The sequence below is a fragment of the Protopterus annectens genome, chromosome 6.part1 (genome assembly GCF_019279795.1).
Source record: "Protopterus annectens isolate FY-2018-M chromosome 6.part1, PAN1.0, whole genome shotgun sequence".
Lineage (NCBI taxonomy): Eukaryota > Metazoa > Chordata > Ceratodontiformes > Protopteridae > Protopterus > Protopterus annectens.
This window is the reverse complement of record NC_056738.1, coordinates 66,900,183-66,924,277: the sequence shown is the minus strand read 5'-3', so window position 1 is coordinate 66,924,277 and position 24,095 is coordinate 66,900,183. Positions and strand designations below refer to the sequence as shown.

The window sequence follows — 24,095 nt, the reverse complement described above, 5'->3', positions numbered from 1 at the left end:
CCAGACTTCCTGTCGAAGGGGAGCTGGGAAGGGTTACAAGGAGAGAGTTGAAACAGACTCAGCTCTCAGACCCTACATTGCAAGGCCTGAGGCAGGTAGCTAGGGAGGCACCTGATTCTCAAGGGAAGGGGAATCTATATACTGTAACAAAGGGTTACTGTACAGAGAGTGGACCCCTGAGGGAGGGCTAGAAGGTGAGAGAGTACAGCAGTTGTTATTGCCTAGAGCTTACCGTCTGGCACTTCTAGCCATAGCCCATGATATTCCCTTTGCAGGTCATATGGGCATAAAACTTACAAAGAGGTGTATTATGCAAAACTATTATTGGCCTGGAATTTCCAGAGATGTAACAGGATACTGCAGGGCCTGTAAGCAGTGCCAAAAGGTAGGCAAGCCAGGAGACAAGGTGAGAGCTCCTTTAATGCCTTTGCCTGTGATTGAGGAGCCATTTCAGAGGGTAGCTATGGATATTGTGGGTCCTCTGTGTACCCAAAGTTCCACAGGGAAAAAGTATATCCTAGTGATTGTAGATTATGCTCATGACACCCTGAGGCAGTGGCTTTGTCCTCCATTGAGGCCGAGAAGGTGGCAAATGCTTTGCTAGAGATTTTCAGCAGGGTAGGTTTCCCAAAGGAAATACTGTCTGACAGAGGTGCCAATTTTATGTCAGACCTGCTGGCTTGTCTGTAGAAGTCCTGTGGGGTGAAGCACATGAAGACCACCCCCTACCATCCCCAGACTAATGGTCTTCTTGAGAGGTTAAACTCTACAATCAAGTCCATGCTGCGGGCATTTGCAGATCAGTTTAAGAGGGAGTGGGACAAATATTTGCCCCATTTGTTGTTTGCTTACAGAGAGGTTCCCCAGGAATCCACAGGTATTTCACCCTTTGGGTTGCTGTATGGGCATTGGGTGAGGGGACCTTTAGATTTAATTCGAGATGAGTGGGAAGGTGAGTGTGAGTCTCACAAGGAGTCTGTTGTGGCATATGTCCTGAACCTCAGGACAAGGCTCATGGAAGTCATGCGCCTAGCCCAGGAGAACCTGGCAGAAACCCAATAATAGAAAAAGGTGTGGTATGACAGGAATGCTCGAGCTAGGGAGTATGCTGTAGGGCAGCAGGTAATGGTTCTCATTCCTGTCAGACACAACAAGTTGCAAGCAGCTTGGCAGGGACCCTACAAGATGGTAAGAAAGGTAAGGGATGTTAATTTACATGGTGGAACTGCTGGCGGAAGGCAGGGGCACAAATTGTACCATGTTAACATGATGAAACCTTACCATGATAGGGAAGCCCTTGTGCTGAGCATTTGAAGTGGATTGCAGGAGGAGGAGTCTGGGAGAACTTGTGACTGATCCTCTCAGTGAGGCTTGGGCTGACACCTCGGTGGGAGGGGTAGCAATGTCCCAGCAGCTATCTCCTACCCAGGTTCGAGAAATCCGAGCAGTGTTGCATGAATTTGGGGACGTGTTCACTGGGAAACCAGGGTGCACCCACCTGGTGCAGCACCAGGTGGATACAGGACCCCGAAAGCCTATCAGACAGGCCCCTTATAGGGTGCCTGAGAGAGTCAAACAGACTCTGAGGGAGGAGGTACAGGAGATGTTGGAACTAGGGATGATTCAAGAGTCCAACAGTCCCTGGGCCTCACCAGTGGTACTGGTGCCAAAGAAGGATGGCAGCACCAGGTTCTGTGTGGATTACAGGAAATTAAATAGTCACACAGAGTCAAATGCTTGCCCCATGCCCAGGACAGCAGAGGCCCTAGAGCAGCTGGGTGGGGCTAAGTATCTTACAACGATTGATCTTACCAAGGGTTACTGGCAGGTGCCCTTGACTCCCAGTGCTAGAGAGAAGTCAGCCTTTGTGACTCCTTTTGGCTTGTACAAGTTCAAAAAGATGCCCTTTGGGATGAAGAATGCCCCAGCGACTTTCCAGAGGCTGGTAAATCATATCTTAGCGGGAGCAGGAGGGTTTGTCCTTGCTTACATGGATGATATTGCTATCTACAGCTATTCCTTGCAAGAGCACCTTCAGCATGTCAGGGAGGTGCTGGGCAGACTACAGAGGGCAGGGTTGATCATTAAGCCGAGCAAATGTCAGGTGGGTATGGCAGAAGTCTCCTACCTAGGACATAGAGTGGAGAGTGGTAAGATAAGGCCAGAACCTGCAAAAATGGAAGCTATTCAGGCATGGCCTGCACCTGTTACCAAAAAGCAGGTGAGGGCATTATTAGGGACAGCAGGGTACTACAGAGAGTTTGTTCCCAATTATAGTACCATAGCTGCTCCCAGCACAGACCTGACAAGGAAGAACAGGCCAGATAAGGTAGTGTCTACCCCAGCATGTGAGCAGACATTTCAGAAGCTTAAGGAAGCTTTGGGAGGGACCCCCTGTGTTAGTCAGTCCAGACTATAGCAAATAATTTGTTGTGCAGGTGGATGCTTCAAACTATGGGGTGGGGGCTATATTTAGCCAGATTTCTTCAGAGGGAGAAGAGCACCCAGTGGTTTATCTCAGTTGTAGGTTCCAATCCAGGGAGGAATGCTATGTAGAGGTAGAAAAGGAGATATTGTCAACAAAAAAGTAGAAAGCCCTGTAGCAACACATTTTTTACAGTGTCATAATAGTAATTCTAATGGTTTATATGCAACTATTTTAGAACAAATACCAGATTATAAGTATAATTTTTCAAACATAAAACGTTTGTTGCAACAAAAAGAAGCTACTTTTATTTTAAAGTTTAAAACTTTATTCCCTGAAGGTCTTAATGAAGATTTTAACTGGAGAATGCTTGTAAAATGAATTATTGTGTTTTTTATTACTAATTGTATAATTGATTCAATTAATGAATGTTTATGAGGTGTATATATATATGTGAATAGAGTTTTAGTCATTTGTACTCCTTGAAGGCTTAGGCCGAGACGTCAGAGAGAAATCAACTTTTGGAATAAATTGTTCTTTGGTGGATACTCTTTTTTGTTGTTTCTTCCTTGGTGTGTTCCTGGTTGCTTCAACTATGTCTGCGGATCCTCTCCTACAATTGCCACGAGTTTTTCGTGAAACCATGGACGGCAGTCAGTTGTCTTTAGACAGTTTTCTCACTAATTCCACTGAGAGAGGTGAGCGTCTGCCTTTAATCAGAAATTCAACAGATAAACATTTACCCATTTGGGAACAATGGGAGCATGAACGTAAGAAACGTTTTCCCAATCCTTTTTCTTCTGTGGGTAAGAAGACTTCTTTACCATTAAATGCTGAACATAAGTTATTATTTGAAAATTTGGAGAAAAAAATGTGGAAAGAAACGGCAACTTTCTTTAATATCTGTGGTTTACAGAGATATATTGACACAGAAACTACTCAGAGAGGTTTAAGGTTATATAAAGATCCTACAACACCCTTTGATTTAACAATAGACACTGACATTGCTTTTCATGAACGATGGGTTGCTGCTGCCCATAACTGTGTTACGGAATGGCTCCACATTTTGGTGGAACGGGACCAACTGAAACAAACTGAGTTATGTACAGATATTAAGAAAATATGTGGTGACATATCTAAATGTGTTCTTGTTTCCACCTTAAATTATTTTCTTGTTCAAACTCAAGATAAATTAAAGGAGTTTGAACTAACTTTGATAGAACGCAAGAAAGGCAAGCTTGTTAGAGACTTGCGTGACTATGAAATGAATAGGGCTTTCATTCCGAGAGCCAATCGGAACAAAGGACGTAAACGAGTAAGATTCCAGGCTGAATCCAGTCATGCACGTCATCCTAACTCGTCGGCGTCTGCCTCTGAAGGTGGTTTTACTTCGGGTGAGGAAGAATACGGAGATCCAGAGTTTCCCGGTTTACCGGCAGCTCAACAACCAGCAGGTTTTCGGCAAACGTTTCGCAATGAATCATTTCAGCCCTCCAAGAATTTGCAAGGACAGAAACGTCAACGGGAATTTACACAATATACAACATATGAACAGAATGGACAGGGTGGCCATAAGAGAGGTAAATGGTAACCCAGTTCAAAATCATCATAGTGACTATGTTGTAAATTTATCTAAATATATATTTAATGATGAAGAAATTCTAGTTTTGAACCTTGGTTTGAAATTTATCCCTACAGTTGTGTCAAGGCTACATGATTTAAAAACTGATGTGTATAAGTTTGGCAGGAAACTACATCTTAAGTATTTTTTTAGTCAAAATATTAGCCAGTTTCAGGATGATTCTGACAGTAACTTCAGTGTTTCTTTGGACAGTTTTTACTCATGTACATCTGATGAGTCTGTTAATGCATATTCTAGGTTGAATACAGAAAAAATACCTTCTAATAGTCACTTTACACCTCATGTTTTACACAGTGAAGTTTCAAATTTTGTGAAAATGGTTAATCATACTATTGAAATATCATATAATTCTTTTATGCGCAATAAAAGTAATATTAAGTATAATATGACCTTTAAAAAATGGCAAACTTTACTTTTGTTAAGTAAGAGGGATGATATAATTTTCAAACCGGCCGATAAAGGCAATAAATTGGTAGTTCTCGATCCTACGGATTATTTTCATATGTGCATGGAACACCTTAATGACAGCAATACTTATGAAAAAACAGATATTGAGAGCTATAATTCTGCTATTATGGGATATAAAACTCTTATATCTAAGGGTTTGAGACTAGGCTACTTCGTAACTAGTGATGTTAAAAATAAATTTCAAGTTGATGATTGCGACATGGCTTATTTTTATTGTTTACCCAAAATACATAAAAATTTATTGAAACCATCTGGCAGACCTATTGTTTCAGGTCGCAAATATTTTTTGCGTAATTTGGGTATATTTTTACATCATTATTTTTCATCTTATGTCAAGGCACTACCCTCTTTTTTGATTGATGTATTTGATTTTCTTGATAAAATAAGAAATGTTAAATGGAATAAGAACATGTATTGGGTTACCATTGATGTTAAGAGCCTATACACAAGTATCAACCATAGGTTTGGCATAGAGGCCATTAGGTTCTTTTTAGGTAACTCTCCTGTTACTGAATACATTGTGGAGTTAACCCAATTTTCTTTAACTAACAACTTTTTTGAATTTCATAATGAGTTATATCGTCAGAAACAGGGTACTGCCATGGGGGCTGCCTTTGCCCCCATGCATGCAAATCTAGCCATGGGGCTGTTTGAGCTTGAGTATATATATAGACATCAATTTTTTCACAAACATGTCATTAAGTACTATCGATATGTGGATGATTTAATTTTTTTAGTGGAAGGTGATCAGGCTCTGGCCCATCAATTTTTTGTTGATTTAAATTCAAATAGATTCTCCTTGAAGTTTGATGGATTAAAGATAGATACTTGCGTTCCCTTTCTTGATGTCAAACTGGAAATTTTGAATGGTCAAGAACTAATTACTTCAGTAAATAGAAAATTCACAGGCACAATGCAATATGTACATAGTTCTAGTGGTCATCCACCACATACCATCAATTCCCTGCCATATAGTGAAATGTTGCGTATCAATAGACTATGCAACAATAAGAACATATTCCATAGAGAATTAAATTTGTTATATAGTTCATTTTTACAAAGGGGTTATCATGAGGCTATATTAAAAGAGAGTTATGAAAAAAAAAAAATTTTTAGAAATATTGATGAACAATATAAATATAACAAAATATTTAGGAAGCAAAATGATGTAAGGAATTTAAACATTAGTTCAGAAGATAAAGAAACCATGTATTTTGTTACTAAATATAGTTGTTTCTCTGGTGAACTTGTTAAAATAGTTTTTCAATTTTGGAATTATTTATGTTCTTTGAACAATGTTAAAACCTGGCTAAATGCTGATTTAAAATTTCCGTATTGCAGGGGCAGAAGTATCAAGGACATGTTAGTAAAAAGTAAATTTAACTTTCCAAGCGATGCTGTACATCACCATCTTATAAGTAGAGGCACACTTAGGTGTGGTAAATGTAAAGCTTGCAAGTTTGTAGTTCCCTCTTTTGAATATATTAACAACATTGCTTTTCAAGTTAAACATTCTTTTAATTGTTGCACAGAAAGGGTGATTTACGCCCTAAGTTGTCCGTGTAAGAAGTTTTACATCGGAGAGACGAAGAGAGCCTTTAAAATAAGGCTCTTGGAACATGTCAGAGATATAGTCAACAAAAAAGTAGAAAGCCCTGTAGCAACACATTTTTTACAGTGTCATAATAGTAATTCTAATGGTTTATGTGCAACTATTTTAGAACAAATACCAGATTATAAGTATAATTGTTCAAACATAAAACGTTTGTTGCAACAAAAAGAAGCTACTTTTATTTTAAAGTTTAAAACTTTATTCCCTGAAGATCTTAATGAAGATTTTAACCGGAGAATGCTTGTAAATTGAATTATTGTGTTTTTTATTACTAATTGTATAATTGATTCAATTAATGAATGTTTATGAGGTGTATATATATGTGAATAGAGTTTTAGTCATTTGTACTCCTTGAAGGCTTAGGCCGAGACGTCAGAGAGAAATCAACTTTTGGAATAAATTGTTCTTTGCTGGATCCTCTTTTTTGTTGTTTCTTCCTTGGTGTGTTCCTGGTTGCTTCACCTAGGCCCCTTATAGGGTGCCTGAGAGAGTCAAACAGACTCTGAGGGAGGAGGTACAGGAGATGTTGGAACTAGGGATGATTCAAGAGTCCAACAGTCCCTGGGCCTCACCAGTGGTACTGGTGCCAAAGAAGGATGGCAGCACCAGGTTCTGTGTGGATTACAGGAAATTAAATGGTCACACAGAGTCAAATGCTTGCCCCATGCCCAGGACAGCAGAGGCCCTAGAGCAGCTGGGTGGGGCTAAGTATCTTACAACGATTGATCTTACCAAGGGTTACTGGCAGATGCCCTTGACTCCCAGTGCTAGAGAGAAGTCAGCCTTTGTGACTCCTTTTGGCTTGTACAAGTTCAAAAAGATGCCCTTTGGGATGAAGAATGCCCCAGCGACTTTCCAGAGGCTGGTAAATCATATCTTAGCAGGAGCAGGAGGGTTTGCCCTTGCTTACATGGATGATATTGCTATCTACAGCTATTCCTTGCAAGAGCACCTTCAGCATGTCAGGGAGGTGCTGGGCAGACTACAGAGGGCAGGGTTGATCATTAAGCCGAGCAAATGTCAGGTGGGTATGGCAGAAGTCTCCTACCTAGGACATAGAGTGGAGAGTGGTAAGATAAGGCCAGAACCTGCAAAAATGGAAGCTATTCAGGCATGGCCTGCACCTGTTACCAAAAAGCAGGTGAGGGCATTATTAGGGACAGCAGGGTACTACAGAGAGTTTGTTCCCAATTATAGTACCATAGCTGCTCCCAGCACAGACCTGACAAGGAAGAACAGGCCAGATAAGGTAGTGTCTACCCCAGCATGTGAGCAGACATTTCAGAAGCTTAAGGAAGCTTTGGGAGGGACCCCCTGTGTTAGTCAGTCCAGACTATAGCAAATAATTTGTTGTGCAGGTGGATGCTTCAAACTATGGGGTGGGGGCTATATTTAGCCAGATTTCTTCAGAGGGAGAAGAGCACCCAGTGGTTTATCTCAGTTGTAGGTTCCAATCCAGGGAGGAATGCTATGTAGAGGTAGAAAAGGAATGTCTAGCCATAGTGTGTGCACTACAAAAACTTCAGCCTTATCTGTATGATAGAAAATCCACTGTGATGACAGATCGCAACCCTCTAACATGGTTAAACAGAGCCAGTCAGCAAAATGCCAAATTGAAAGGTAAAAAGTAAAAAATGCACCAAGATAACACACAGCAAAACGTTTAATCACAGCAAAGTACAAAGTGGTAAGCGCTTTCACAACTGAAGTTGCTTCATCAGACACCACAGTAAAAAATGCACAGGTTTAAATAGAGATTCTAAAATGCCAATTAATCAATAAAAATCACACAATGATTAAGTAGCAGTGAAAAACAATTAAGCCTCATGCTCAAACTAAAAAAAGCATTGCTTAAAAACATTGTAATGCCAAATTGCTAAGATGGAGCCTGAGGTTGCAAGCATATGATATGTCAGTGCAGCACCGCAGTGGGAGTAGCAATGCCAGTGCAGATGGGCTCTCAAAACAGGGAATGGGGCTAGATAGACCTGACACTCTCAAGCAACGTTTCTCAAGGGGCACTTGAAAAACTTGCTTGAGTTCCCCGGGGGGGGGGGGGGATGTGATGATTGGGGAGAGATGGGCAAAGGCTGCAGCTTAGTCAAATAGAATTTGATACATAATTCTATCAACTGTGTAAATAAATGTAAAATACAGGCATGTTTTCTTGAGTGCAAAAGAATACTGTGAAATGTGGAACTGCAAAATATGTGACAACATTGCACTCTACTGGCCCAGTGAATCATGTTGTGACCCTTTCATGTTAGAATTCGGCTCCAGTGAATCTGGATAAAGGTTTCAATGCCCATTGTTTTAAGGCTAAAGTTTATGACCAGAATTTACATGTGGAAGGTGCTTTATTGCTCAGGATTCTGCTAGAGTGTATATGTGAAATGCCTTGTATTGTTGTAAGTTTCTGAGCAGGTGTTAGCTTGCTAAATAATGCAGTTTGTGGCCTGGAAAAAACTAAGTGTCAAAATGATGTAATTTGGGAGGGCCTCAGCAGAATGGTTGGTTAGTGTTTAAAAACTATTTTTCAGTGAGAGACTGTGAGCATTTTGATCTTGGATATTTAACTCAGCACTCTGCCTAAGCTCACATGTAAGTTTCTAGTACTGTGATTTATTGTAGGAATAGTTAAAGCTAGTAAAGATTAATTAGGTATTTTTCTTTGAAATCAGACCTGTCCTACTGGATTCTTTTAAATTTCTGTGTGATTGCTGAACTCTTAGATATCTCAGTGGTGTAGTAGTTTTGTCTTGTGTTTTAATTATTTATTATTAAATATTTTTAAAACTTTCTACCTGTGGATGGTTTGTGTAGAGATAAGCTCTAGAGTACATTGCATATTTATAGAGGTTATTGTAATAGGCCACTCTAAAGTAAGCCTTGACTGCTAGTCATGCTACCATTGGATTATAATATTGCACAGGAACAATTGGACACCCTTTTAATGGCCTTTTAGTAGCTGATATTATTAGCTGGGTGGTGGCAGTAATTACTACCATATAGTCTGGATAAAGGGACACAGCTGGAGAATTTGTGTCAGCCTTTCCCAGGAGTGTCTGTGAAGTTGTATAAATACTTATCTCAAAGTGTGTGTGTGTTGTGTCAGCTACTTGGCAGGGACATGAAGCACTGGTTGGACAGAGAGGGTACTGGAGGTTCGAGCTTGCCCAGCTAGGCTGAGACCTGGACCCTATAACTGTGCCAGTGGGGAGTCTTATTGGGGACCTGGTGAGCAAAGGAGCAACCAGCCCCAGACTGACTGTGATCTCTGTGTGCACTTAAGGGAAATTGTACTTTGCTGTGTATATTAGTTATCCTTTCCTCTCTTCTAGGAGACTACGTCCGTGGTGTTTGTGGTGAGAATTGAGGCTCCTTGATTGCTGGGCCAGGGCACGGTCATCACAGGCACCCATTTAGATTTTTCAGTGGGGATTAAGTGTTTTTATTTTATTTTATGTTTTTGAGGAGCTTGCTGTGAATTGATAGATTTTATTAGAGAATATTTTAGGGTTGTGGAGTTTGTCTTAAAGGTATTAGCTGTTAGTGGTGGACCATATTCCATGTGTGCATGTGATGTATATTTGCCTATGGTGGCTTGTTTAGGATAGCTGATGAATTTGGAGATTTTTTTGGCCCAAAACAGGAGGTAATTGATTTTTTTAAATTGTGATGCTGAAAATGTAATGTTTGGTTTCAGTCATATTTACAAGTACTTGAAAATAAAGTTCTTGTCTAATGCATTATTACCTCCTTATAGCACTGTTCTTGATTTGTCATTATTGTTTAGCTTAACTTATTGTACAGTGGAGTTTCACCAATATTCTCCTAACATTTTCCACTGTTTATTGGATATTATATATATATTTTTTACTGTATCTCATCCTAACTTTTGTTAATATTCTTGATTATTACACTGTGGAGCTTTACTCCCCGGGTCTGTGCTGAAAAAGGGCTTTTTGCTCAGTCAGACTATCCCACTCAGCAAATGTCAAATAAATAAATAATAGAGATTTGATGAATATTGTTTTGTCTTGTATTTCAAAGGTCTTTATTGTATGGATAAATCTTGTCTGTCTGCATACTCTGCCAGTAATCGTCAGTAATGTTAACTTCTCCAGTTCGTTAGATCATCAGGGCGACAGTTCTGTCAAACATTTCAGTTGCTTAAAATAAATGGTAATTTAAGACATCTGCATCTTATGTATGAGACTTGACTGTACATAATTTGGAAATTTAGTCTAGTTTAATCTGCCAGCAGTCCTGGTTAGTGTCAGGTAGAGAAACGTACTTTGCAGTGGCATGGTTGAAACAACTACTTTGACAATACAAAGCAAATATCCTCTGTTTATAGGTTTATTAAGGTCTTGTTGATATGTACATGTACATATTTCATCTGGGCTGACAACAGTAAGCAGTGTGTTCACTCATTCACTAGAGTTTGTCTGTTTCTTAATCATATCCATGTACTCCATCCTGATCTGCTTCCTTTCATTTCTGTTATGCTGCATGCATTTTTTTTTCACTTGAGCATTAATTTCTTTCATTTTCTGCGACTTAGCAAAAATGATTGCCTTTTCCACAGCTGCACACGTAATTAATCACTAGACATTCCTTTTGCAGTGCTTTTTACTCTACCAGTTATAAAACTTCTCTGTGGTGTATTTTTCAAGCCTTTCTGCTTCTCATGCTCTCACGACTTATTTCTGTTCAAGTTGTACTCATTTTCTTTTTTTTTTTATTGCTTTGTATGTAACTTCCTATGACTGTTTCTTCTGTGAGCTCTTTCAGCTGTGTTGAAGTAATTTCTCTCGTCACGTACAAATCATTATATTTGATTAAGGGAAAAGTCGATCCTGAAACTCAAAAATGTAGTTTTACAGTATAGTTTTGTATTTTGAACCATTTAGATGCTTAAAAAGCACTCAAGTGCTTTTTATATTTTAATATGCTTTCTGCAGAAATGATTATCGTGGGCATACTGTATCACATGATCTTGATGTACTGCTTGAAGATCATATTCATAGTAGTCATTTCATGTCCCCTTTATACGAGTCTTGCTAACCTTAAAGAAATGAGGAATGTTTAACTCTATGTATATAGAAGGCCAGTAATGTGTGTTAAAGGCATCTTACCCATCTTCTGGAATATAACTGCACTTCATTTTTTACCCAAATTTCCTCAGTTTGTTTATTTTCATAGCTGTTCTAATCTATTCATAATAGTTGTAGATCTTCAACAAAATAAAGTATCTGAACTGCAGTTTTTTTCTAAAGCTGTCTTTTTTGTAGTGTTTAAATTGCTGACAGACCTTTCCCCATACTTCTTAGGTGTCAAAGCTTTTATTATAATATAGCAGATATTAACTGGCATCTTACTTTTTGTTTCAGAGACCTTTCAACAGACCTGTAAACTATTGTTGTTGCTCACTAGTGTCTGCATTTGGAATATGTGTTTTAGTCCTCAGCGCTGTATTTGCTTAAAAGTATTTTACCTTTATAAGATAGCTCTGTCCTTATAAGGCAGCACCGTACAAAGTAGTTACAACCTTTTGCTCTTGACATTTCTGAATATATGGTGTGAGTTTTTTTTGTTTTATATATATAACTGAGGCACAAATGTCTTTGTCCATTAAGTTTCCCACTTTTTTTGATATATTGCTGCCCTCTTAATTTGTTACGTTGCAGCATGACAGTTCTTTATACAGATAGTAACCTTTTAGCATAACAAAGTAGCTATTCTCCTTGCTATGCACAAAACTGAAACTGCTATCTGCGAAGATGTTGAAGTTACAGAAAGGAATACCTCTAAGAAGTAAATCACTATCTAAAAAGAGCTGGCCAGCTGTTTCTTTCCTGTCTGCAACAGAGACAGTAGGGAAAAATTCCACAAGACACTGCATTTTTATAGCAGATGTTTCCATCAGTAAGGTGGTGGACTGCTTGTGTAAGATAGTGTGCAATATCTAAAAAGACAAAATTGCTTTCCAAAGCACATGAGATATTAGGCTTAAAAAATGGGTAGACTCTATTTTCCATTGATTTCAAGACAAGGAAATACAAGTTTTTTAAAGTACATCTTGATTCCTGGTAACTAAACCACAATGTATGCAGAAAAGAAACCTAAAGCTTGAGTTAAACTGCAAGTGAGGGTGGACGTTTCTTTTAATGTTAAATCTGTTTCATGTGATAATTTGCAGCTTGTCTGATCATTTATAAAAAAATGTGTTATTCTTGCTCATATTGATGAATCTTGCAAATCACAAAACTCAAGTCATTTGTTGTATTATTTTAATTCAGTAGCATAAGCAGCAATAACTAATGGTGAGTATGTAATAGATGTTTTCTTCTGCTCACAGTAACTGTTTGTTTAAGCTTATACGTATGCACTTTCATAGTTTCTTCACCTGTGATATTTAGAAATGTAGCACATCATACATTTTATGCTTCTGAGCGATACAATTTGAATTTAGAAGTAAGTCCAATTTCTGGATCCACAGCTTCCAGCTGTTGCATGAGAGTTATTTCCTAGAGGCCATGACTGCATCATTCTCACTGGAAAGGCAATTGATTTACTTGTGATTACTTCTGACACACATGCCATAGAAGAATACACAAGATATGAGTTGCAGTGTTGTCAGCTGCATCAGTTTTATTTTTAGATTGCACAGTAGTGTATAAGAAACCCAAACCACATGACCTGCAGGTCTCTGAACAGGACTAAAGGCCGCATCCAGTCTTACACATAGGCAAACTGCCATGCATTTATTTATTTAGTGTGCCCATTTCTTTAATTAGGGAAAAAAAATAAATAAATAAATGACAGAAAAGTGCCCTAGCCCATGCCTCTCGACAGTTCGGTATTTGTTACAAGATTTGCCTTGGGTAGGAAGCAGGGGAGCTCCCAGGTCTCTGAAATATACCACTTTTGGCAGTATAGTCGGTTTTCAACTTCCCCTTTAACCAAAGACTTCATTGTGGCTCGTAAACCGTAATTGGACTATGAAGATCCATTCCTTGTCCACTGATCCTCACGTTATAATCACTTCAGAAGCCACACTTCCTAAGGGAGTTACGGACAGTAGTAAAATCTATAATAATAAAGACTTTCTTCCTGCTCTGGCTGCTTCATTTCAGAGGATTTGTTGAGTCCCCATGATATGTCTACAGGGTGACAGGAGGACTGGGGAAAGAGAAGGCCATGCATGCCACTCTATAAAAAGTACACTTATTAATTAATTTGTCGTACCTTTAAAGAGTGCCCATTTTTTGCCTTGTATTTTGGGCTGTTTTTTTGTAAAATTTGTACTTATTCTGCTAGATCGTTAAGTACTGTAGTCACTACAGAGAGAGACATTTGAGTTTCAGACTCGATATCCTTTTGAAAATGAATGTAAAGCCTGTTGTTCTAACAACTTTCCACTGGCAGCATTTAAAGTCTGCCACTGTTTTTGAACCATTGTCTTCCATTATTTTGTCTATGAGGTAAGAGCAGGGAAGGTTTCAGTAGACTACCTAGTCGCTTTTGACAGAAACTGTTAATTTAACAGGTTGGCAATTAAATAATTGTTTCACAAGCATTTACTTACACAGTAATTATATTGTCCCCCAAAGTGATGTGCATGCTTCCTCCCACTGTATTAGTTTTAATACCGTAAATATGGCATGACTAGTTTACACTTCCATGATAGGAAGCTTTTTAAAATATTAATTTACTAAAAAAGTGGCTTGAAACAAAAGTTTCATTTTTACATAAGTATGTTCTCATTTATGTACAAATAAAACTTTGTTTTGTCACTTTAGACGTGGTCTTTGAAGATCATGAAAAAATCATTTCACTGTTGCTGTGTGTGTGTTTCTGACACTTCTTACTCTATTACTTTTTCAAAAATGCTTTCTTTTTGCAGGAGTGCAGCATTTCTTCAGAAACACTTGGATATTTTCAGACCAGTCGAGGTGGCAAGAATGACTCAGACTTTATTGATGTTGCATTATCGGAATCCAGAATTCTACACAAAAATTAAAGTTCTTCTTACAAGGTGACATTTCAGAAATAAGTTTATCACCATGTTTCCTTAACAGGTGGAAGCTGTGCTGCATCATTTTAATTTATCAGGATGTTTCATAGTGCTTTTATTAACTACAGCAGATTGATTGATTGACAGTGGGATAGAATTTTAAATGACATATGAATTAAAAAGAAAACTTTTTGAAAGTGACTGTTGAGAGAACAACTTGGCAGAAGGATTTTTAGAAGAATTTATACTGAGAGAAGACTCCCCAGAGAAGTTTGAGTTTTAGGAGTGGGAAACATTCAGATGTGCATGGTGTATTGGTAAGAAGTTTTTATGAAGGAGTGGGTGAATGTAGACTTGGGGTATACTGGCACGGATGACTTATACGTTAGCCATTAAAATGATCAGTGTAGATGAGCTGTTGTGCATTCATTAGCTGCTGGCATTGCTTATTTTACTGTTTCTATATTGCTAATAACTCCTATATTCAAGGGAATATTTTTCTTGATCCATGTGTTGGTATCCAGTATATTGATGCAGAGTACATTCTACAGTGTATCCATGCCATAGAACATATGATAATGACATGCTTGTAATAGTACCTTAATATATGACTTAATTTATGTAGCTAGCTTTGTTTCACCTATGTGTGTATTAACCTTTGCATATGTCTTGGATCATTATTTTATGGGTTGCACCTGCAACTGAACCTTTGCTCTGAGTATATTTCCCACAACATTTAGCAACTACTGAAATTAGTTTAACTTCTTTCACTTGGGAAACTCTAGACTACTCAGGTCTGATTGCCAGACCAGCTGTGGCCGTGGGTGACCACTGCTGTACATATTGCCAGTACTACTTCCTGCCTTCCCTGTTGGACTGCTTGCAGTCATGACTGTCATTGAGTAACTCCCTTGCCAGGGCAGGAATTTCCCTCTTCCAGGAATGAAGCCTCTCTGCTGACCAGATTCCCTGCATGCAGACCAGATGTTACAGTGTTAGGAACATGGACTGTGTAACCTTTTGAGAGATTCTTTAGGAGTCTATATGTCATACCTGCTCGCCAAACTAATCATCTAGCATTTTTTGAAACTGTACTGGTTTATTGCTTGCTAAATTCTAAGAGTTGGAAGGGGATGTCACCAGTATGGCTTAGATGCTGGCTGAGTAGGAGAGGTAGCATTACATTTTTCTTCCATTGCTTGGAAATCGCAGTGACATGAAGCATCATGCTACCTAATACCCTTTCCCTACCTGTTCTGCTCAGACTTAATTTATTTATTTATCTTTTGTTGACCTAGTATAGTAACTCATTGTCAGGGAGACCCGAGATGGTCTTTTCAACAAGTGCCATAAGGTCTTTTACATCTGCCTGAGCTGCCAACACTTCAAGCAATTGATCTTCCTGGTGTGGGAATAGAACCCACATCCTTCTGTACCAAAGTAGTATGTGCTGCCTTTTTCATCACGAACAGTGGCAAAAATATACAGTTCTATTTACAGCCTTAAGCTTTCCAGAAAAAGTGAGAGCACTTAGTACAAGCAGAAAGTTATTATTCAAAGTGGAAAGGGGTGATGATGAAACAGGGAAGCTCAAGAAACAAGGAGAGACTGGGATTTTGAATGCGTATCCGTAAAGAGAATAGCAATAATCATGTAGAATTTATATTTATAAAGTAGCAGAAGGTTTTCTAAGAACTAAGCTAACATGGGGATGGAGAAAGGAGATTCTGCCAATGGGATGACTGCAATAAGGGGTACATAGAACAGGCAAGAGGGGGCTGGAATTTACAGGAAAAAATGGCAAAGGAACCAAGGTATTGGGAGCAAAATGTGAGGAAAATAGAGTGGAAAGGTAATACAATAGGAAAAGGCCAAGAGTTCATGTGAATGCAGGCTAGAGATTGCCTTCCCTATCAAGGATTGATATTGGAGTTTAAGTAAAGAGAAAGATATAGGTGGATCCTAACCAAAAGACCAGCACTGGTAGAGTTTTCAATGCAATCTAGAACAGAAGCTGCTGTTAAAAAGGAAATAATTAGTAGAGCATAAAAAATACTGCATGATAAGTATAGGAATCAATCGGAGGAGGTTAGAAAAGATTGGGAAGAGAGATTGGATAAGCAGTTCACAAAGAAACAATGGGATATATGTATGTCTCTCAAATATGCAACAAAGTCTAAAAGATTTAGGATCTATCTTTGATTGAAAATGTTTGCATAGGTATTTTAATACCTCAAGCAGACTCCAAATGATGTTTCTTCAGGTAGATTACAAATGTTGGAGGTGTGATGGGGAAGAAAGAGGTAATTGGGAACATATTGTTTGGAGGATAATGAGTTGGGAGACTTTAAAAATTCCCTGCAGGCTATTCTGTCAGAAATACTTGGTGATCAGATTTGTGTAACTAAGGAAATGATTTTTTGAGCTATGATACATAACTGGAATTGCCTAGACATAGTAAAGCCATGATTAGTCTAATTATGGTGGCTGCTAAAAAAAGCAGTATTAGAAAATGGAAATCAAAGTCTAAACCAACTGCACTAGAAGCAGTGAATATAATAACAGAGATAAAACAAATGGAAGTAGAATCTTTAGAAAAGAGTAGGAACAAATTACATAGAAAAATGGTAATTGTGGTTGTGGGAATACATGCAGAATAATGTTTTGGAGGAGGAATGAGGTTTAAGGGTAGGCAGGAATTGAATGAGCTTTATAACATTTGACTGTCAGTGACTTGATAGGTAATAGGTTGATCTGTAATGTCCAAAAAACAAGAAAAGAGAAATCTAACAAAGCTAGACTTTCCACTGTGTGATACCTTAAACCTCTTGTATCAGAGGCAACATGGGATATGTGCAAATTACCCTTTCAGGATATCAGGTGTTTCAGCTTACTGTCACAAAAGTTGCATTGATTGGTTACAAAATATTTGCAGAGGACATCTTCATTATGTAGGTCTCAGGGGAACATCCATCACTTTGAAATAATTTCTTTTCTTGAAACCCCATTTTAAAAAGGCAAGATTTTATTTTTTAAATGACCATGGTGTACAATACTAATAATTACAGCTCAGCCATGGATGGTAGTGGGATTTAACCAATCTCCCATTGAAATTTACCCCATTGGGATTTACCATTATAGGTAAACCCTGAATCTCATATGGCTGAGATATGATTACTAACAAAACTAGAATGTTAAAAATCATGCCTAGTGTCAGGTACTTTACCTGACTAGAGTTATGTATGTACTGGGTATTGTTCTTTGTAGTCTAAAATGTGGCAGGCATTTATATCTTGTTCATGGATAACAAATACATATGTTTAGACACTTCTTGTATAGATTTAAATGTCTTATAACCCTGTTAGCCACATTCAGCATAAACTTTATGTCCGCTAGATCTTCTTACCCGTGGAGGTTTATATCTCAGGTGTTTAAAACCTGAACATTGCTTGTAGCTACAATAATTCATGCTAGGAGAGGCATTAATAATTAAAAATGCTTTTTGTCAGGTCTATCCACAGTGTAGCATGGCAAAATTTGTGTATCCTGAATGAATGTAGCCACTTGCGTTCATTTACTTCACAGTGCTTGTTGGTGTCAGGTCTAATTTCAGGCACCAGTCTTCAGCTCCTGTAATCTTTGAAGAGTCTGTTCCAGAACCTAGAGACAAAGGAGGTGGAAGCCAAGTCCCTCATTTGTGATGGATACAGGGTGGCTTGAACAATGGCACCAAGTTAGAATTGGGGAGTCCACCTTTACAGAGAGGCCAGTCACAAGTGGAGTCCCTCAGGGATTAGTCCTTCGATGGCTCCTTTTTGGCATTTACTTCTCAGAAGTCAAGACCAATGTTAGTGGTCTCTGGCTGATTAAATTTGCAGATGATTACAAATTAGGAGCTGTCATTGAATCCCATACTAACACAAATGTTCTCCAGGAGGAGCTGACACAGACAAACAACTGGTGTTAGAGCCATGGACTAAAACTAAATGCCAAGAAATGCATGATAGTATCCTTTGGGAAGTCATCCATCCATAGAGTTGACCCAGTAATCAGGAAATTAGGGACACACATAGTAATCTAGCCTTTGACCATCATGTGTCAACAGTGGTGAGGAAATCGTTCTATGTTGTGCAACTTAGATGCCATAACTTTGTTTATAAGTCCAAGGAAGTCATTGTTCCACTGTATTCGGCATTCATCAGACCTATCATTGAGTACAATGCCCTTTTGGTATGTACCTAACCAGGCATATCCATCAATTGGAACACCCACAGAGGTTCCTCACTAAAAGAATACAGGGCACAAATAAAATTTCCTGTGCAGACCGCCTCAAGGCCCTGTCTCTGTATTCTGTCTCCTACAGGGTTTTGAGGGGAGAGCTATGCCTGGCATACAGGGCATTGTCAGACCCCTACTCTGATGGACCTCCTGCATATCCACAAAACAAACAGCACCAGAATTGCCCAGTCTAAAGACTTAAACCTTGCTTGTGATATAAATAGGACCTGCTGGAGATATAGGTATGTATCCCAGAGACTACCGTGTCTGTGGAAGAGGCTGCCCATCCATGTGAAGGAGAGTTCCTCCCTAACCCAATTCAAGTGCAACTTGGACAATTGGATGGGAAACAGGAAATTCTTCTCTGGTTTGGAACCTGTGTCTCTAATGGACACAGGCAGCCTGAAAATGTTTCATCTCCCAGGCCCCTGCTTACACTTATCAAGGATATCAAAACTTGTCAGAGATTTGGGATGGATGGCTAGCCTTAAAAAGGCCCTTGTCGTCATTAGCCTATTAAACACCTATAAACTGTAATGTAATTTCCTAGACTTTATCCTCAGTTTAAGTACATATTACTGCATGCAAACTTAACCTCTACCAATGGACTCTTCATCATTTATCTCATATACTGCTCAGGTGTTCCTCTTCTGTATGCCTTCCACTTTACCATATTACCTGAGGTAAACTTTTTAGTTTGTTATTAACTGCACTTGAAGACTATGACATAATGATAATTGTATTCATCCCATTAAACCAATATCTTTAATGTACAGTAAAATGAAGTTGGCAGATCAGTTGCTGCACTAAGTTACTTAAGCATTTTCAAGAATATCATTGCTTTACCCTCTTAAAAGCCAACTGGCTACCTATACAGCAAGTATCTAACTTGTTTCAGGCTTTTTCATCATGACATATACTCCCCAATTGCAGCTAAAACCTACACCCATAGCCTTAGAAGACTCCCAAGCAGTATCCAATTTACTAACAGCAAACAATGATCTACACTGCACCAATCATGCTTAATCAGCTTTGGCCCCAAAACTCTGGAACATTTTCCCTCTTTAAGGACCTCCTACCCTAACAAAATTCAGATCCCATTTCAATGCATGCCTCCACAAAAAAGGCTATTGTGTGTGTTATGAGATGGCCACATCACTTAACCACTCATACTGTATATTTTTATTTTCTTATTCTTTTTTCCTCTACACATCTTTTATTCAAGTCCTGTATGCCAAATGATGTTATTGCACACTTGTAAACCTTGTAAATAGACTTTGTTCTGCAACTCTGTCTTTAGACTTGTTCCCTTCTATGCAGTTCATTACTTGTTTGTTTTTTTCTGACTTTTATTTATTTCTCTGTGTTTGTGACTGTATTCACCTGGGCTATGACTGAAATTGGTCCTTTGAGATCAAAGCACTGCCCCAGTAAATAAAATAAAATAAAATGTTTTGTATTGTTATACCTTTTTCCTGTCAGTTGTATTATTTGTTGTATGTCATTACCATATTTTTTCTAGGAGCTTTTTACTTTTGGCCTCCATTTAAAATAGGTCCTGCTTGGTTGGACAATTTGGTTAACAAAATACAAATAAATAGTTGTGTAGTATCTAATGATGCCCTGGAGTACTGCCTCCAAATGATCACATGTACAATTCTGTAACCATGCAATGGAGGTAGTAAAGTCTGTCAGTAAACTTCTCCCATCAGAGTGTTTTAGGTACATAACAGTGATGATCTCTCCCTTTAGTGGCAGAGGTTAGATCTAGCTACCTTGTTTGCATAATTCTTTCAGTTTTTTGTTAAAACGTATAGACATGAGTATAATATTACCTGGCATGTTTTTCCTTCCATTCTTTTACATCTTTATAAAATGCATTAATTTCTTTCCTTCTTGTATATATGCATAAAATATGGGTTATACCACCTCCCTGTGGCATCCAGTCACTTAATCTGTTGATGGTTTGGTTTTCGGTCAGCTGCATGTAGTATAATTAGCCAGTAGGTGGCAGTTGTCCCCATATTGCAGACTGTAGGGAAGGACCACAGAGTCTTAAAATTTTCTTATCATTCTCTCTTGTCAATACGTCCGTTGAAGGTTGGGTACTTTATTATTTTAGGAAGTGTTTGATAGATGTCTGGACTCCGCTACACTGACAGGTACCACTTACTATTTAATACTGCAATTGAAAGGAAAGGTTATGTATATAATGATTTTGACTTTGTGCATGGGAATTTATTGAAGTGTGAACTACTAGGAGTCAGAATATCCTCCCTGCTGGTAGGTGACACAGTGTTGAACACTTAGCATTTCTGCTTCACACTGCATGGTTCCCTGCTTTGTTTCCTGGTTGGTATGCCTTCTGCAAGGAATCTGCATGTACATGTTATGTCCACATAATTTTTTTAGGGGTCCTTTGGTTTTCTCCAACATTGCAAAGACATTCCAAACAGTAAACTGGCAATGCTCTGATCTGTGAATAAATATTTGTTCAGTTTACTTGTTAGAATGTGTGCCACGTCTTGAGATGAACTGGTGCCACATTCAAGACTGGTTCACTACCTTATACACTTTGCTTACCAAGTTGTCCTTTGGCGTCCCCACCATCCTGAATAAAAGCATGTATGGAGTGTGATAATTGCTTTTGTGTGACCATTACTGAGGATGAAAATCCACTATTTTCAGATGAAGTTTCATCAGGAAAAATTCCACTGAAATCACATTCAAGCAGAATTGAAAATCTGGATAATTGTGAAAGTGGCATGCAACATTTTGGAGCAATCTGGAAAAAAATGCTATTGTCAGGATTTCACCTCAGACGTGTTACCTTTTTTATTTTTGTTAGTTTTTCTGACACCGGGAAGTACATTTTATTTGCTGTAACATCAGGAACCATCTTAGATGGATTTTATGTTTGAATTATTTTCCATTAGCAACAATTTAGCATTTTTTGTTGAAAGATCCCACACCTGAAGTGTACAAGCTTGGTACTAGCACTCAACATGACATCACATGCTGAGCAGATCGGTGCACCTAACCCTGAACTTGCCAATTCTTTTGTCATTAGCACATTTCAGAGTTCAATCCTAATGCATGCCAATGAAAAGATCCAGTGCTCACTGCCTATATAGGCCCACAGAGTTCAACAAAATAATAAAAGTGTTTGTCTTAGTAAGGAGAAAGTGCTTACACCCTAACATGAATTTAGTTAATTTAACAGCTTAGTTTATTGCGTCTCTTATTTATTTTGTCTTTGATTACCTGGAAAGTCCAACTGGGTAATACTAATTTTCAGCAGAGGCCCAGGGAGGAAAAACTCCATTTGTTTACATTGCATTGTATTTGGCTCCAGTTAAACACAGAGTAGTTGCATTTCTATTTACATTTATACACATACAGTAGTTACATTTATATATACTAAGATTATACAGAGAGAAAAAAAACTCCATTTGTTTACATTGCATTGTACTTGGTTCCATTTAAACACAGAGTGCTTGCATTTCTATTTACATTTATATGCATACATTGGTTCATAGGTAGGTACTAGGCTATTGGCCCTAGAGCCTATATAAGCCTAGCCAAACGGTACCCTGGCTTTTGCCACCTAGGAAAATTATTTTCCTGTGCCCCTGTCAAACAGAGCCACAGAAGTGATCCCCGGGGTGAATTTCCTTTCTCCCATCCAGTCATCAAGATTTTTCTTGAAGAGTGCTAATGAGGAGCTTTGTTTCATATAGATAGATAGTTTGTTCCAGAGTATGGGAAGTCTCTGGGACAGGAATCTGTCCTTCCAGCATGTTCTGTTTTTTGTGGTGACAAGGTTTATGTCCCTAGAGCATGTAACTCGGAGGGATTGGGATTTCTTTACATGGAGCATGTCCAATAGCTCTGGGTTTGACATAGCTTTGCATGTTAGGCAGAGATCGCCTCTGAGTAGGCGATATGCGACAGAGTAAAGCTGGAGTTTTTTGAGACTGTCTGCATAGGGCATCTGTTTGAGGCCAGTGATCCTCTTTGTGAGGTATTTCTGTGGGCTTTCCAGTTGTAGATGTCTTGTGAGGTACATACCAAAAGGGGCGTTGTACTTTATAATGGGTCTAATGAGTGATGAGTAGAGGGGAACAATGACCTCTTTTCTTGGATGAGAAACCTTTTGTGATGAGGTGTGCCACATAGAAGGATTTCCTGACTACTGTGGCGATGTGATTATCAAAGGAGAGACTACTGTCCACCTGTGTCCCAAGGTCTCTTATCACACTTTTGGTGTTAAGTAGACTACCGCCTATGTGGTAGTTCATGGGTACAGAGTTTTTACCAAAAGGGATGACAATGCACTTTTTGGCATTGAGCTTGAGGCCATGGCTTTGACACCAGGCATCAGTCTCAGTGAGGCCCTTTTCTAGGATGTCCACATCGTTAGGTGTTTTGATTATGGCTCCTAGTTTGCAGTCGTCTGCAAACTTTGTTAGCCAAAGACCTTCTGTGTTAGCCTGTACTTCAGAGAAGTAGATGCCAAACAGGAGAGGACCTAAGACTGAACCCTGTAGTACTCCACTTGTCACTGGTCTGAAGTTGAATTTAGAGTCTGCTACTTTCACAGTGTGGGTTCTGTCAGTGAGCCATTTGGCAACCCATCTTGTGACATAGGGATTTATACCTAGTTTAGTGAGTTTGTCTATAATTCCAGAGTGGGGGATGGTGTTGAAAGCCTTGGCAAGATCTAGATAGGCTGTGTGAACCACCTTACCCTCATCTACGGGTTTGGCGACCACTTCAAAGAAGTCTATCAGGTTTAGGAGACATGATCTGCCTTTTACAAACCCAAACTGGGTAGGGTCCAGAGTTTGGAGGTTGCCAATGTTATTGTTTATAAGTTCCATGATGATACGCTCCATAGCCTTGCAGACCAGTCTCGTCAGGCTAATGGGGCGGTAGTTCCCGGGGTCCGTGGTGGCTCCCCCTTTGTGGAGTGGGATAATCGTTGCTGTGCACTATTCACTGGGCACAAAGCCTGAGGTGAGGCTATGATTGAACATGGTACTTAGGTGGGGTACCAGTTTGTTCTGTAGTTCATGTAGAACGAAGCCTGGGATGTTGTCAGGTCCCATGGATGCTGTGTTCTTGGCTTTGGAGAGTGTGTTTTTTACCTGTGCAGCCATGATTACAGGTACTTTGCATCCTTCCGGTATAGAGATGGGCCCTTTAGGGAATGAGAGAGGGGTGAAGTTAGCACTGAACCTATCTGCCAGGATGTTGGCAATATCAGTTGGTTCTGTATATTTAGTGCCATTGTGCTGTAACTCAGAGCAGATGTGAGTGTTGCCATTGAGATTCTTGACATAGCTATAGAATGCTTTGTGGTTGTCTTTAGAATCAGTGGCGATTTTGCTTTCGTAACTAGCTTTGGAGGATTTTATGAGGGATCTCAGCTTCTTACTGAGGCTGACCATGGAGTTCCTCCAATCATGGGATTTTACTCTTTTTTTGCAACAGTTTCTTTCTTCTGTTGTAGAGTTTGTTTATAGCAAGGGACCACCAGATTGGCTTCCTTTTTTTGGAGGATAGCATCTTGGTTATGTTAGGGATTGCATGATCCATGCACTCGTGTAAGTGCTTAAAAAGTGCAATTGTATAAGATTCAGCA

The 24,095-nt window shown here is 39.0% G+C and overlaps 1 protein-coding gene across 1 annotated transcript in view; it reads left to right on the top strand.

Moving 5' to 3' along the window:
- The window catches only part of FASTKD1 (FAST kinase domains 1), an 881,671-nt gene that overhangs the window by 407,157 nt on the left and 450,419 nt on the right, over positions 1-24,095 (top strand). The window contains exon 6 of the mRNA XM_044075492.1: positions 14,060-14,191. Within this exon, the coding sequence (XP_043931427.1) occupies positions 14,060-14,191 (132 nt within the window). The remainder of the gene's footprint in view (positions 1-14,059; positions 14,192-24,095) is intronic.